Consider the following 15,019-nt stretch of genomic DNA (forward strand, 5'->3'; position numbering starts at 1 on the left):
CAGAGGAAAAATATGGAGGGAATCCTTGACTCTGGCCTTCAGTCCTGATAACATCCCAAACCATTTGAGCTTTGGTCTTGTGGTTACCTTGGTGTTGGAACCCCCAAGTGAGAGAGAGATGTAAGCAAACAGCATAGTGACCAACAAGCATCTTGTGTGCAGTAAAAGACATGGGACATAATGCACCAGAGACCTTGTCTTCCAATTTCAGAGCCTTCTTTAAAAGTGGGTACCACCCCTGTTTTACAGGTGAAGAAACAGAAAGAGGTTAAGTGAAGTCAGTCCAACTACACTGGTTTGTCTGTAGTTGAGGAATTTAAGTGTGTCCCATTAAACCACTGGAAGCTCTTATTGTGGATATTAGTTTACTGAGGAACAATTTACTTAGGTGTAGCTAAAACTTGTTGCTAAGGTGCTGTTGGTATCTGTGGCATATGGATAATGAAAGGTTTTGGTCAACCATTCAGCTTGAGTAAGTGGGACTGCTGAGATAAATGAGACTGCAAAAGCCAGGGGTTCACTTCAGTTTTCCCTTTCAGTTGGTCGCTTTTTCTGGGCTTTGTTCCCTGCTTATAGAATAGGAGTGATCTCTCTTCTTTCTCCCAGCCTTTGTTATTCTTGTACTTTGAGGATTTAGTCTGAGTAGACAAACTTGTACCACTTTAACAGTATAATTAAAGGATGTAAACAGATACCACATTTCTCCCAGGAGAAAGAAAGCCTTTTGCCCCAGAATCCTCTAGATGTATCTGTGAATGTTAAGCTCCTCCTTCCTCCCCTTCCCCTTGTGCCCCCACTGCCCCTATGTCTACAAGTTAATCATGGATCTTTTGAGTTAATTGCCTGTCATTCCAGGGACAAACCTGTTGGGTTGTGTCCCCACTCTGGCCACCTACTGGCAGAGGGGTAGCACTGTAGACTGAAAGGTGGGTGGGTGTGTTTGTGTGTGTGTACATCCCCCCCCTTTGTATTTTGATCCAGTTTAAAATCTGGGACAGTCTGGATCACCTCAGACAGAAGTCTCTTACAGTGGGCAGAATTATAGCAGTTTAAAAGCTTGTGTAGTAGCTAATTTTATTCCTCAGACTATTAAATTGTACCTGTAGTAGGCACTATTATTCCATTGTAACTGCATGAGGTTGTATTGGTGTAACTGTATCAGTAAGTAATCATACCCCTTGCAGACGTGTTGTTACTTGTCCAAAAGTTGTGTATGGGCCAGGCATTTGGAGGAATAGATTCACTGACTTATTTCTGTGTTGCAGCACGATGATGGCATTGGACCTGAACTGGGTTCAATCTAGCTAGCCTGCAGTCTTATGGTAATATAGCTGCAGTGGCAAAAGCCTGCGTAAACCCTGGATAAAATCTTCTAGATTAATGCTAATCTAAGTATACTTCTTCATGTGCTGTTATTGTGGCTTCTAATTGTAGTGTAGAAATAGTTAGTGTCTGTACAGCCAGTACCATGATGATGGTTGTGATCTTTGGGAGTATCCAGGTACTGGTATTGATGGAGCTGATATCCAGAGCTGTAACTCTTTGGAGTTTAGCCTAATCTGGGTCATTTATGATGCATGCTATGTGCAGGTATGTGTAAAACACCGACAGTATTGTGTATGCTAATAGAAAACACGCTGTTAGCAAAATGACCTTTATCCCTGGCATCTTTCTCAATTTAGTATTTCTGATCTCAGTATATTCCTTGAGCAAATATCAGATGCTAGAATGAGCTTATCACTATTGGGAGAAAAGTGGAGCTGCAGATATAGCAGTGAGCTTTCTCTTCAGAATTCCCTTTTGAGGGACACGCATCTCTTCACCAGAGATGAAAGTGCTCCATTGGGCTGATGGAACAGCACATTTTTGTAGTTCAGAGGGTGCTGTTTAGGGGGCAAAGGCTGCAGAATGCTCTGAGGAGCCGCGCTTAGAAAGGGACTTGCCTGCTGGATGGAGACTTCATGGGTAATATGCTCACTGTTTTGGCAATGGGCAGCTCCCTGGACTGAGAGCTTTAAGGATTTTATCCTCCTTCCTGGACACACATGTTGGGCATCTCATTTTAGGTGCTGAGTGAGTCCTGTTCTATCTTGCCATAGGGCAGCTTATTTCTCAGCTTGATTCTCTTCCTGCTGGGGGTGTTCTGACCAACTCTCTCCATATTACCCATTCACCATCACCCAAGGAGTGTAGAAGGGTGGAGGGCACAAAGGGTATCTGTCCCTCCAATATCCTACATTTTCCCCATTCTTTGTCCTGTGACCAGGCTTGCTGGGTGGCGGCAGGATGCACAACTTCCTCGCTGGGGAATGGCTGACGCATCACAGCTCATTACTTCTAAGAGAAAGGTGCAGCCTTCTGCTGAGGAAAGGGGAGGGTAGCGGCTGCTTTCTTTTCTTTGCAGTGACTGACAGAGCCTACTCAGAAGCCAGCAAAGCTGGTATCAGATCAGTTCAACCAGAACACAAGGCAAATTAACTTGACCTAGATCTGAATAACAGAAGAGACCTACAAATCCCTGGTTCCTGTGCCCTTAAAACTCACAGCTCAGGAGCTGCATAGAGAAAAATCTTTATTCCTCCAAGGGAAAGAAAACAGCTATTTGTTTGTTACAACTTTCCTGTCATCTCATAATCAACTTTCTGCCCCCTAGGTCCACCTGCAGCCATGTGCATTTCCTCTGCAATACACTCCAGTAATTTCCGTCATTGGTTCTGCTTAATAGGGGACACCAGCATATATCAGCCAGAAAGTCCCCTCCATGCATTTCTGGCCTAATTATAAAACACATTTCCTAAGAGGCATGCTCTCCTCCTGACATTGTTTCAGTTAACACCAAACTCTTGCCTGGTCCTTGGAACACCTTCCTGAATGCTCTTGCCTCCTGGAAACTTGTAAACTTTGCTTACAAAATTGTCTTGGTTTGGGGAGGAGAGAGGCAGGAAGTCAGACTGTGCAAGTAGCTTAAGGGTTGTTTTCTGTTTCAGTAAATAGAGAATAGGCTGGTACACAGCTGTGGGGGGACATTGCCTTGCCATTGAAGTACTGTTCTGAATAGCACAGGGGTATGATTTGTGCCCATTTCCTCACTGCTGTAAAATAGCAAGTATTTTGTTCCTAATTCCCAAGCAGAGAGAGTTTTGGAGTAAATTGATATTCTTCTGATACCATGGTGGAGAGGAGTCTAAATAAAAGAGGGTAGAATGGACTGAAATACAGATCCGGTGGCCTTGGGACAAGGTGTTTGTTTGGGGTGGGGAGAGGAATTTCTGCTAAACTGAGCATTGCAGATGTGTGCATGTGGATTATGGTATACAGTGGAAGCTAAAGGCTACCTTTTCACCCTGCTGATTCATTCCTCCTGTCCCCAGTGGTTTCAGCCCCTTGACCAGAAGGGAAAAACTTAAAAGTAGAGTCATTAGCTCCACAAAACTGGGCAGTGTTTCAGGGAGTGCGTGCTACAGAATTTTGCTTTATTCACAGCTCTTTCTTGTTCCTGATTCATCAGGTCTGACTGACTTGGGTATATTGGGCCTCTGGTAGTTTATAACTCTGGGTTACAAGTTGCTACTGAAGTAGCATCATGGTTAAGTATCCAACACCTGTTTATAGAGACGAAGGGGCCTATCCAGGGGCTTACAGCAGGGCTCTTTCCTCAAGCTCCAGCACTGACCAGGTCTCCTGACATTCGAAGTCCCTATCGTGCCCATCCTCCAGCCAAGCTGAGGAAGACTTCTATTCTAGCTACCTACTTTACTCTGCTTGAAGTGGAGGAGAGTTTGTCCCCAGCATGGCTACGCTGTCCCAGTGATCCACTCCTTGCTGAAGTGATTCCTAGTTGCAGTTCCTTTACCAGCTAATCCTCTAATTCTGGAATATCGTCAGGCATGGCTCTTCTTGCCCTATGTAGTTAGCCCACTGTCCCTTCCTCCTGCCCCACTGCGCCAAAGCTCTGGCCCTTTTATTTTCAATAATGTTGTTTTAATGCCGGCCGAGCTCTAGAATGATGGGACCCAGCTGATACTCAAGCACCCAGCCTGTTGCCATGGCAATGGCAGGCACTCATGCTCCGACAGGATATTGCTTTCTTATAACCTCCCTGCTTCATTCTCGCTCACAAAGAAAGCAAGCGCCTGAGATTCACTTTGCGGAACGATGTGCAATGCATACAAAGTGCTGCCAGCTTCCATCCTCTCCTTCCATCCCTGTACTCTCTGTGAGGGAGTGACTGCTGAGTGCATCAATTACTATACATAGAGTGCCTGCCAATCCCATGCAAGAAAAATCAGGTTTGTAAGGGCATATGCATGCCAAATGCAGGTCCTCACCGTAGCACTACATTACTCCTGTGTCTCAGTGCCTTGTTCCTATAAAGCAGTTTGCAGCTGTCCTGGGAGCTGGCAAACCCAGCTGCCCACTTTCCTCCCTCTGCCACTCTGCTCTTTCCCACATGGTTTATTTCCTTCACATCGCTTCAGCCGGGAAGTCCATCCTGTGCTTTTTGCTCCAGCCTCCAGCCCAAGCTGCTGTGTTTTGAAGAGTAGGCAGTACACATACAGTCCCTGTATCCCAGAGGAACCCAGTGCATCTGGAGCTGTGAGAGGTTGTGCAGCCCTGCTGCTTATAGCCCAGCTGTCCTGTGGGTTCCCTTTGTGTTCTAGAGCTCAGCAAGTTACACCACCTCCTGCTATACCCAGCTGTCCTTGATGCTGTTGCACCTTGGTGGTATAGTGAACCCTGTAAATGTGGCTTAAAAGGGTTAGAGGCTTATCCTTCAGAGAGTGGTACAACCAGTTTGTCTGTTCTGGAATTAAAGTCCCTAGTAAATCAGTGATCTTCCCAAGGTGTGCTTCAATATACGCTGATTTTTAGAGACCTGTGGAATTGAGGCCAGCAGGGCCTCTCGTCTGACCTTCTGAACATCAGACCACAGCCCTGTCTGTTTCTGACTCTGGAAACCTACCTACATTGCAGAATGTGAATGTCAGCTGGGACAGGGGCCCAGGTTTATAACCTTGGGTATAGTGACTCAGTTGAAGAGTGTGTTTGCCTTGGAGTGGGAACCAGCCCACAATCTGAATTGGTTCAGAGCCTGAGTTTCAGCCTTCTTTCCTATTCCAGGCTGAAGTGATTTGTACTTAATTTAAATTATACTTGCCCCAGTCCAGGTTGGCCAGTAAAATCAGGTTGGAACAGAGTTGGCTTGAGTAGTGTGACAGTCTTAAGAGGTCAGCAAGCAGGGTTTATGTCCTACGGGTCAAGATTCTGTTTGGCATACAACCTTCTGGGTAAGCATTGTGATGTAGTGACCAAGTTGCAATATTGTTTAGTCATGCCACATAATGCAGCTGTGTTGTAGCCCTGGCTTTACCCAGGCTGACACCAACCTAAACAGATATCAACTGGCCTTGACGCCAGTTAAACCCTTTTGGTGCACAGTTGCTCTCCCTCTTGTATTAAGTGCGAACTGAAGGAGATCACACCTGTGTAGGTACAGAGTGTTACCAGTGTTCACGGCATCTCCCATGATTCATCCTAGTATGTGCTCATACTTTTCCTCATCACACGTTTGTATACTGTTGGCCTGGGAAAGAAAGTGGCATAAACCATAGTTCATACAATAAGGTACTGAGGGATCATAAAGTACTAAGGTTAATAAAGGAGATGCAGGGGCGGATGTAGACTAAATGGCCCTTTAGGTCCCTTCTAGGGGTATCACTGCAAGAAACAAATGTCAGGATCAGCACTCGTAGGAGCTGGCCCTCATCCCACAAGTTGTCTGTGTGTTTTGTGACCCTTGTCTGATCCAGATGCAGGTGTGGACTTGCACTGAGGTGCCTGACACATTTTGGAGTATAGCTAACAAAGCTTACTGTTTTGCATTCCCCTCCCCCACCACCTCACCTCACTGCATGTCAACTGAGTCGGTGCACCCATACCTTTGCTAGTGCCTAACCAGGATTTGGTGCACTCGGGGAAGAATAGGCAGACCTGTTTCTCTTCTCCATGCACCCTCTTCCCTCCCCCCCCCCCCCCAACTTGAAGGCTTAGCTGGGGGTGGGATTGGTTACCTAGGGAACTTTGCACCAAGGATTCTGGATTGTCTTACCATGCAGCAAGGAGGTGGCAGGACCAGTTGCCCTGATATTACAGCTAAGGGTGTCATGTATACCACAGCTAGGAACTGGGTACAGGAGGGCATCCACACGCCAGCACCTGGCCCTGCCAAGGACAAAATGCTGGCGTTCTGCTTTGGTTACGGCATATTAATGGTCTCCATTTAGAACTGGCCCTACCAAAGGGATCATCTTAACAAAGCTGTTGTAAGGGTGAAGTGGAGTAAGTTATGTTGCAAGCACTGCACACTAAGGGCCAGATCCTACTCCATGTATTAGGTGCCTGAGTGAAAGTCTGTTTCACTTTGCTAGAGTTCCTGAAAAACTGTTCATACTAAAGGTGGGTGGGTGTTTCTCACTGCTTAGTTTTAAGACTGATGAACATGTTACAAAAATAGGTGCATTAATAGATCTTTTAGGTCCTTAGATGAAATGGAATGGACTTGTACTCCGACTCCCAGTAGGTAGGACAAGATCTGTCACTACAAGTGTGAACATGAGGAGTGAACTTGGAGGAGCCAAGGTAATGTGAATTTATACTTCACTTGCTGTGTGGTGACTTCACACTCCAAACCCTGTTGTGTTGACAGAGCTTAGTAGGGGCTTCCTCAGAGCAGCAGAAATAGCTGTGCTTAAGCAGAAGTGTGACCTGGCCTTTTTTTTGCTCTATCCCTTTACTGCTGCAAACCAAAGAATGTTGTGAGGGGCTGTGTTTTTTAGCTGTTGTCTGCTAGAGTTGCAACGTGGAGCCTGGCTGTAACTTATAGCTGGCAGGAGAATGTATGGTGGAACACAGCCACTTAAATGCAAATACTTCAGTTGCATAGTTGAGGACCTTTGCTGTCTTTCTTGCTTGTAATAAAATATGAAGGTTTGAAATGGTAGTAGAAATGTGGGCTTTCTTGGGTCTCCGTAACCTTGCCTTGCATGCTGACCTCCTGATGGAAGGACATGAGCGTGCCCAAAACAGTCTGGTTTCAAAGCCCATTAGTCTAAAGAGTCTTAGACCTTGTAACTTCATTTTCTGTCACTGTTCCTTCATATGTTCACAGCAGCTTGGTCATGACCTCCTTGCTCTGAGTGCCATGAGTGTTGTGTCTGACTTTTGTTTTTAAAAAAAAAAAAGGGGGGGGGAGATTGTGCATGTGAAAGGAACCTAAAAAAGACTCAAAGAAACCAGGAGAAAATGAAGGGTGGGGTGGGATGGGTGGAAGGAGAACTTCCCCCTGGTTGAAGCACTCCAGAAGACCCAATTAGATCGTTATTACATCAACCTCCTGTCCCCAAAATGAATTGCTCCTGAATTGGGCTACAGCATAAGGTTTCATCCTCAAAGATATGTCCTGAGAGGGTAATAGTGGCTTCAAGTGATGGCCGTGTCCCAGTGCTAAGTGTGGTATCACTTTGAGGCAACAGCCCTCTAGCCTAGGGGACTTAGACCACAGAACTCCCACCCCCTTCTCTCCTTCTGTGCCATGTTGTTGCTTTGCATTGCAGAGAGATTGTTTTCCTTGTTTTCCCCTGCAGGGACTTGCAGACAGTTACTTAACAATGTTTGTGCGCACACAGGCTTCCCAAGTGTATTGGAGCTTTTTGGGTTTTTTTTATAGCTCTCTGAGCACTAGTCTCTGTAGGTTCAAACTCTCCATAGTGTCTCTGTGGTTGTGCTGTGGCAGCAAAGACGAAAGTGTGTGTGTGCATACTTGTTCCCAGGTGGAAGTCTCGGCCTTTTGGTCAAGTCTTGTGGGCATCCAAATCTCAAGACCTCCAGGCTAGGGCCTGCATGTAGGATGCCTGCCAGTGCATTTGGGAGTATCTGAAGTCCCAGGGTGAGAGTTTGGGATGCAGGATGCTCAGCGCCATATGTAGTGTTTAGAACAATTGAGTTATGTCTGTTCAGTCAGTATGGTTTTTAGAACGATTGAGTTCTGTTCAGTTGGTTTGATTTGGAACGGATTTGAGTCTTAAATGGGAAGGGCTTCAGCCTGGCTTTTTGTAGACTACAGTTCACTTCAGTGCAGCAGGATATGACAATGGGGGTTCATGGCAGAGCCCGCACATGCAGAGCAGGGCAGTGGGGGGCAGCAGGGATTTGCCCCCCCCCCCCCCCGGGCAAGAGCCAGTGAGTGCAGGGCTTTTTTTAAAGTACCAGGATGCTGGGGCCAGGTGGGGCAGCCACTGGGGGCTGGGGGTGGTCAAGAAGAGGAAGGAGCAGTGTGTGAATGGGGTAGGGAGGGGGAGTCAGAACTGGATTCTCTTCCTGACTGTGTGCAAGTCACTTGATTCTATCCCCTAGTCTTCTGTAACTGTGAAATGGGAATCAAGAGCTTGGGTGGTGATTACAGGAGCTTGGTGGATGGCATGAGGCTTTGTTTGAGCTCTTTGGGATATTGGATTACCAATCCCAAGTATTCAGACATTCTGGCAGCTTAAATCATTGTTTAAAAATCAATTTTGGATCTCTTCTAACAGTTTAAGGGTTATGCTCACAGCTATGAAGGCTAGGCAGTTGCTTTTTAACTTAGAATTGAAATCCTGCCTAATCATATGAGTTCAGCAGCTGAAGCTTTAAGTGAACTGCCAAATAATCTGTAATATTGGCAAAAAGAAGTGGCAAGTGTTCACAGTACCACACTTGAAGGGAAAGGCACATGATCTTTTCTCCACAAAACCAGTGTGCTTGGCTTTACAGCAGATCTAGTCCTGGTCAATGGCTAGTCTAGCTGGCCACTTCCATGCCATACATGTCTCTGGTATGTTGAATGATGCAATATCAAGAAGTGAGAGCACTTGGATGAGGGAGGATCCACTACAATTGGTTGGGACAGTGTGGTTTTCTAGAATGGCTCTATAACATCCCAGGTTACTTCCCAAATTAACTCAGTGGTGGTATAAAGTGGCTAAGCAAAGAAAAGGGAGGTTAGCTGCATAGGAAAAAATGCTGTGGCAGTCATTTGAATATTCAGGCCTGTTTCAATGTTAAGTCGCAGCCTTGTCCAGCCTGAAGTCCATTTAAAATGTGTGGAGTCCAGCTCTGGAGGAGTCAATGTGTGAGAAGGCTGTCAGCAGTGAAGTAGTGTAGCCTTTTTAAAAGGTAGTAACTAGGTTTTGGAGTTGATTAGTTGACCCACAGTGGTGTAGTTCCTAGCTTTTGAAGCTGTTTCACTTGCTCAGCTTTGCTTTAGCCCATGCTGGGCAGATTTTTTTGCAGATCGAATGGCCGCAATCTCTTTATATGAAAACAGTCTGTAAAATATCAAGAGTAGTTGAACAGCATGAACAGGCTGTGGGATGGATGGAAATTCCCAGCCCAGTTTCCCTCGTCTCCCTGCTGTCTTCAGGTTAGATCACAATATCCATTGCAGGTGGGGGAAGTGTCTAGTTCAGTTACCCAATTTATCTAAATTGTTCAATACAATTAAGTGAAGCTAAGGAGAAAAATCATTGGCTCTTCCCAGATGTCCCTTGCATGGAGTGGCAGCAACTTCTGACTGAGCTCTAGGGCTAGTCGTCATACACAGTTTGGGCTAAGTTAAATGTTCATCTGCTCTCCTACAGCTTAGCAGAGATTTTGCCTCTTCTGTTCCTCAGCTGTCTCCTTCACAGTTAGGCCTAGAACTTCACTCTGATCTGATCAGCCACTTTATTGTAACAATTCTAGTCTTCCCCACTTCCACTTCATCCATGTTGAAAGAATTAGTGTTGGCCTTTCTGAACACACTGCCTGTCAGTCTTTTTAAATTAAAATAAATCTGCAGTTGCCTCTGAACTCTGTGCTGCGTTGTCATTGCTCACCTCATGTGATCTCTTCGTCTTTCCAGGTTATCTTGAAGGACCTAGAAGTGTTGGCTGAGATTGCATCTTCTCCTGCAGGCCAAACGGAAGGACATGGGCCATATGAAGGCTCAGACATGCAGTCCAGCCAATCGGAGCTACATGTGCCCATTAAACCCAGCCAGCTGAGCACCTCTGGTAAGTGCATTCCATGCTGCACCTTGCTAACAGTGATCTGACTTGCTAAGTGTCCTTTTGCTACCAAATAACTTCCTCTCCCTTGATGCCAAGTGGCACCTGTCAGGTTTGGTTAAGCAGGGAGAAAGGACTCTCCAGGAATAACAAACCTGTAGATCCGTTCCAACCCCTGTCACTATCACATGGGTGTTTGGGGATGCAGAGGAGTTCTTCCAGGGTAAATTTCAGAACATTTCAGATCCGTCTACCCTGCAAAGCTTAACCACAAAAATAATCCACCAATTAATGCCAAATGTGCACACACCAGTTCATAATCAGGATCCTGATCCTATTATTGTCACACATCAATGGGTTTTTTTGCCCAAGAGCCAGTGATAGGTGAAGCTTTCACACACTTGGGGAAGAGGAAATCTTAATGTTCATGCTTCTCATAGACAAATGGACATCTTTCGTGTTGCTCTTTGCTTGTAAATTTCTCAGAATGACGGATGGGATGGGGGGCTGTCTCTCCTTTCTCTGTAAATGGTCACATGCTTGTGTCACTTGGCACAAAGGTCCCTAGCGATGCGGGTGCCTATAAAGTCACTTGTCCCTGTTACCCTCCCCAATTCCTGTTTCCCCAAATGCTTTCAAACAGCTGCCTCGGTAGTGGAAAAAAATCTCCTCAGCCACCTTTTGAAAATCCTTGCATTGTTTTGGTACTGTTTAGTGTAGCCCTCCCTGATTCACATGTGCAGACCTGTAGTCATAGTCTGGCTGACGTGCATAATGAGGTAGTCTGGCAAGACCCAGTGCTGCCTCGTGATGGAGGTTATTTTAACACTTGAAACCTAATGCAGTGCTTTGCAAGTATTATTGATCCTCTGTGTCTGAGAGACTGTGTGGGTGGAGTTGCTTCTGTAGTGCTGGCCAAATAGCTGCAAAGCTGCATTTTAGATCACGCTGGTGGTTGTCTGAGTTTTCCTTCCTTGTGGATGATCTAAAAATAGCCTACTGTATGGCATGTATCCTAAAAGCTGCTGTGGCTCCTTAACTAACTGGAACAGAATCTGGGTTTCAGTTACTCAAGCACAGTGTGTTAAAAACAAATGAAGTATTCCAAGGTTTGGAAGAATCTGTCTATCTCCATGTCCAGCTAATCTCCTGTATTTAGCAAGTTGTAGTGTATAGATGGTGTCTGCTGCAGCACATGTTGCAGAATCTCACCTTGATAATGCTGGGTTTGTTTGCACAAAGCTTTCTGGAAAACTTCTGCCATTTGGGGGTTGAAATCTTCATAATTTGGCTGCTTTGGGAGGGGTATGAATTAGCTGTTTGGTTGATATGGAGTCAGCAATGGCTGAAATACCATCCGTCTTCCCCCTACCACATGGTGTACATGGGCAGCTTCAATGACTAGGGGTGCACTGATAAAGATTTTTGGGGCCAATACCTATATCCGATTTTTTTAAAAGGAGGCATAACGGCCAGTACTAATCTGATTTCCAGTACAGCGGGGAAAGCTGCCTCCAGCTGCTTAGTCCATTGTGGTGGATGGGGGGGGCAGATCAACGGCCCCCACAGTGAGGGAGGGGGCAGGGGCAGGTGCTGCCCAGCTGGGGTGGGGTGCAGGATGGACCCACAGCTCATAGTGGGGTGGGGAGGGGGGCAGCTCCTGCTACTGTGCACACCCTGGGGAGGCATGTGCCCCTGGATCTGTGTGGGGCAGGTTGGAGCCCCGGCTGCGCCAGGCTTTTCTCACCAAGGGCTGGACTCAGGGCGAGGGCTACAGCCACCCCAAATTTTGCTGTAGAGCCCCCCACCCCCAACAAACCATGGGTCTGTCCTTCATCTTGCTCCGCTGCGGGTGGGCAGCGCCTGCCTCTGCCCTGCCCCCTTCCTTACCACACCGGGGGTTGATCTGCCCTCAGCCCACGCTCCTTCCCTTCTGTTCCACGCTGCCAGGCTGTGCTTCTCACTGCCTGAGTGCTGTGCTGCAGCTGTGCGCATGCACGGGTGTTTATTGGCCAAATTATCAGCCCCACTGGGCCGATTTCCAGTATAGCCAGTTTTGTTTACATCGGTCCAGTATCGGATCAGTACTAATATATTGGTGCATGTCTGTCAATGACATTTGCATGTTCATACTTAGTCTGGAATTAGGCTTAAGAAGAGTTGGGTTACACTAGCCTGGAACACTCTTGGTTTTCATCTTGATGCTTTGAAATGCTGTTCAGAGCATGACTAATTAAAAAAAATGAAGAGTGGTACTGAGATATGCTCATTAGTGGGTCAGTGATTTTTGTGGTTGTGTAGGTCCCTTCTCATCGCTATGCTTTTGTTGCATCTCCTCAAACCTTCCCAGCATTCTGGTTGACAGCTTTGGAGAATGAGTTCCCTGTCCTCACCACATGTAAAATTACTTGAGCTGTCTGCACAAAATTATCAGGATACATGAAAAAGTGATGTCTCATATGAAAGTCTAACTTCAGTCCCCAGAGCAGAGATGTAAAGGCTTGTTCACCTAGGCGTCTAGAGGCTCTGCTATTGTGAGTTCTGTTATGAAAACTGAAACCACCCACATTGGATAATACCATATGTAAGGCAGGTGGTTTTCCACTGAGAAATGTGGAGGTGGATTGTACAAACCTATCAATGGAGCTGTGTACTGCAGTCACCTGCTGAAATGTCCTGCAGCCACATGCTCTATAGTAAGGTATTGCTGCAACTTTAAGGGTAGAGATGAGGAATGGCCGCCACCTAGCTCAGACCTAGTCTTATGTTTAATACTTCATATGAGAGGGGTGAAGAGGTTGAACTGAAAAAGTATTAAGCAGGTTGTATACATCAATGAAGAGGAGACCCAGACCTAGGAAACATTTATGGATGTTGTGTGGGATTGTAGGTTAGTACATCAGGCATCCTTGCAAGCCTGGACTTCATGGCATGTTTCCATTGTTTGTGCAACATGGCTATTTTTGTTCCAAGTTTTGCCACCCTTTTCCAAGCAAAGAGGTAAGAAGGGGGAGGGCTCTGCCATTTTGCATTCTTTCCCCTTGCTTCCTCTTTCTCACGTTTTACCCAGGGCATGTTTATGCAGTTGTTTCCCTGCCATTGAGTTTGGTTTCCTCCAAACATGTATTGGTTGCAGCCAGGAAAGCAGTGTCCCATTTCCTGAGCTCATTCCCAGATTGATTTTTATTTAGATGCTTTGTTTTTCCTTCATGTAAGGCTTGCTGCTGTATTATACTTTGAGCCTGGAGCTGGCTTTTAAGAATCTATGCTGTGTGGTGCATGTGATGCAGGAATTTTTGGCTTGGGCTATATGCAAGAAAGCTACCTCCAGACATGGAAAGACTGAAAGGGGTCTCAGTTTTGACCTAAGCCAGAATCTTGTCATTGAACTCAGTGTTCAGGCACCCGGCTTTCTGCAGATCTGGTGATTTTGTTTGGCAAGTTGGCTAAAAAAAAGCCAAAGCAAAATCAGCTCTTCAGAGCTTAAGTGAGGAACTAATAGGGAAGTAACTTGAGTTAAGCATTGTAGAAATTGTTGCTCTCCCACACTTAGTTTATGCCTGTGCACTTCATGTTAGACATAACTCACCTGGATCTTCAAGTTGTCTTCCCAGTCTTTCATACTGTCTTTACATATGCAGTGACTTTGTGATGTCAGCGAATGAAAGGCTGATGACCTGCCAGCCTCATTTTACAGGTGACCAAGGCCAAAAAAGGGGACAGGCTTACAGCTGTGATCCTGCTACACTGTTTCATACTGACACAGGGCACAGTTGGTTGGACTTTTCAGTGGATGGTTCTGTCACACCCAAGGGTATGAACAAATGAAGCCAAATGAAGTGGATCACCTGATCCCCTTCACTGTGCAAAACTAACATCCCCCATTGTCCCGCCCTGGGCAAGGACTTAATTCTGTGGGAAAACAGGCAATGCATTTCCCTGCTTGCAGAGACATGTCTCAGAGGTTCATGGTGATGCATCTCTGTAAATGGGGAACCCTCACTTTTCGCACTTAAAGATGTGTGCCCCAAAGTCTGCTCAGGTTGTGTCTGTAAGAAAGGAAAGCTGCAGAGGCATCCCCATGTGACTGGAGAGTACAGGCAGCACTAGACTGCATGTTGCACTCACATGGAGTAAACAGATGTCTGCTACAATAAAACAGCAGAAACTTTTACCACCTTTGTCATGGCCACACATTTTAAGTACTAGTGGTATGACAAGGGGCACAGACATCTGTTTCTGCCCCAAGAATCTTGCTGGATTGTAGCTGTATTTGCTGGATGTGATTCTGGTTAAATGGGAAGGGCATCTTGGAAACACAGCAGTGAGATTCTGGTCTATGTAGCATATTTATATTTGGTATCTGTTGCCAGCCCCAGTAAATGAAAGGGAGAAGGTAAGATGTGCTTGGTGACCTAGACATCTCATTTTTTCAAAGATGAGGTTTGTGCAGTCTGCATTAGTTCAGATGTTAAACTCTGCATCTTTTATAGGGGGGCCCTTTTCCCTGTCCCAGGAGTATAGAAAGCTTTTTCAAAAAGGATGTAAACACCAGTACATGAGAAGAAGCTGCTTTGTGCATCTCTTTCTGCCAGCACTGAATTGCAATAAAATAAAACTGTCTACATGCCAGCCAGGCAGCTGTGCTTTCAAATGCAGTACCCTGTGCAGGTTGTCTTGTGAACTAGAAGCAGTGTAACAGTGTCTGTATGGGGTTGTAAGCAGGCTAATTATTAGCATAAACTAACTGGCACTTTTGCTCAGTATTGGTAATAAGCCCTCCTGAAGCAGTGCATGGACATTGCTCCTCTTCTTTCAGGTGGGGAGGCAACCTACCTGGAGCCAAGTGCTGTTTGGGGGCTGCTAGACATAGTAAGTTTACCATGTAAACATGTCCACAAGAGCAGCCTGATCCCTAAAGCTCCCGTATCTTTGGT

The 15,019-nt window shown here is 46.0% G+C and overlaps 1 protein-coding gene across 2 annotated transcripts in view; it reads left to right on the forward strand.

Moving 5' to 3' along the window:
* The window catches only part of VAC14 (VAC14 component of PIKFYVE complex), a 199,312-nt gene that overhangs the window by 80,025 nt on the left and 104,268 nt on the right, over positions 1-15,019 (forward strand). For both annotated transcript variants that reach the window (XM_090063857.1, XM_090063855.1), the window contains exon 13: positions 9,938-10,088. In XM_090063857.1, the coding sequence (XP_089919983.1) occupies positions 9,938-10,088 (151 nt within the window). The remainder of the gene's footprint in view (positions 1-9,937; positions 10,089-15,019) is intronic.

Source organism: Crocodylus siamensis, chromosome 9 (genome assembly GCF_052110815.1).
Source record: "Crocodylus siamensis isolate JL-2025a chromosome 9, ASM5211081v1, whole genome shotgun sequence".
Taxonomy (NCBI): Eukaryota; Metazoa; Chordata; order Crocodylia; family Crocodylidae; genus Crocodylus; species Crocodylus siamensis.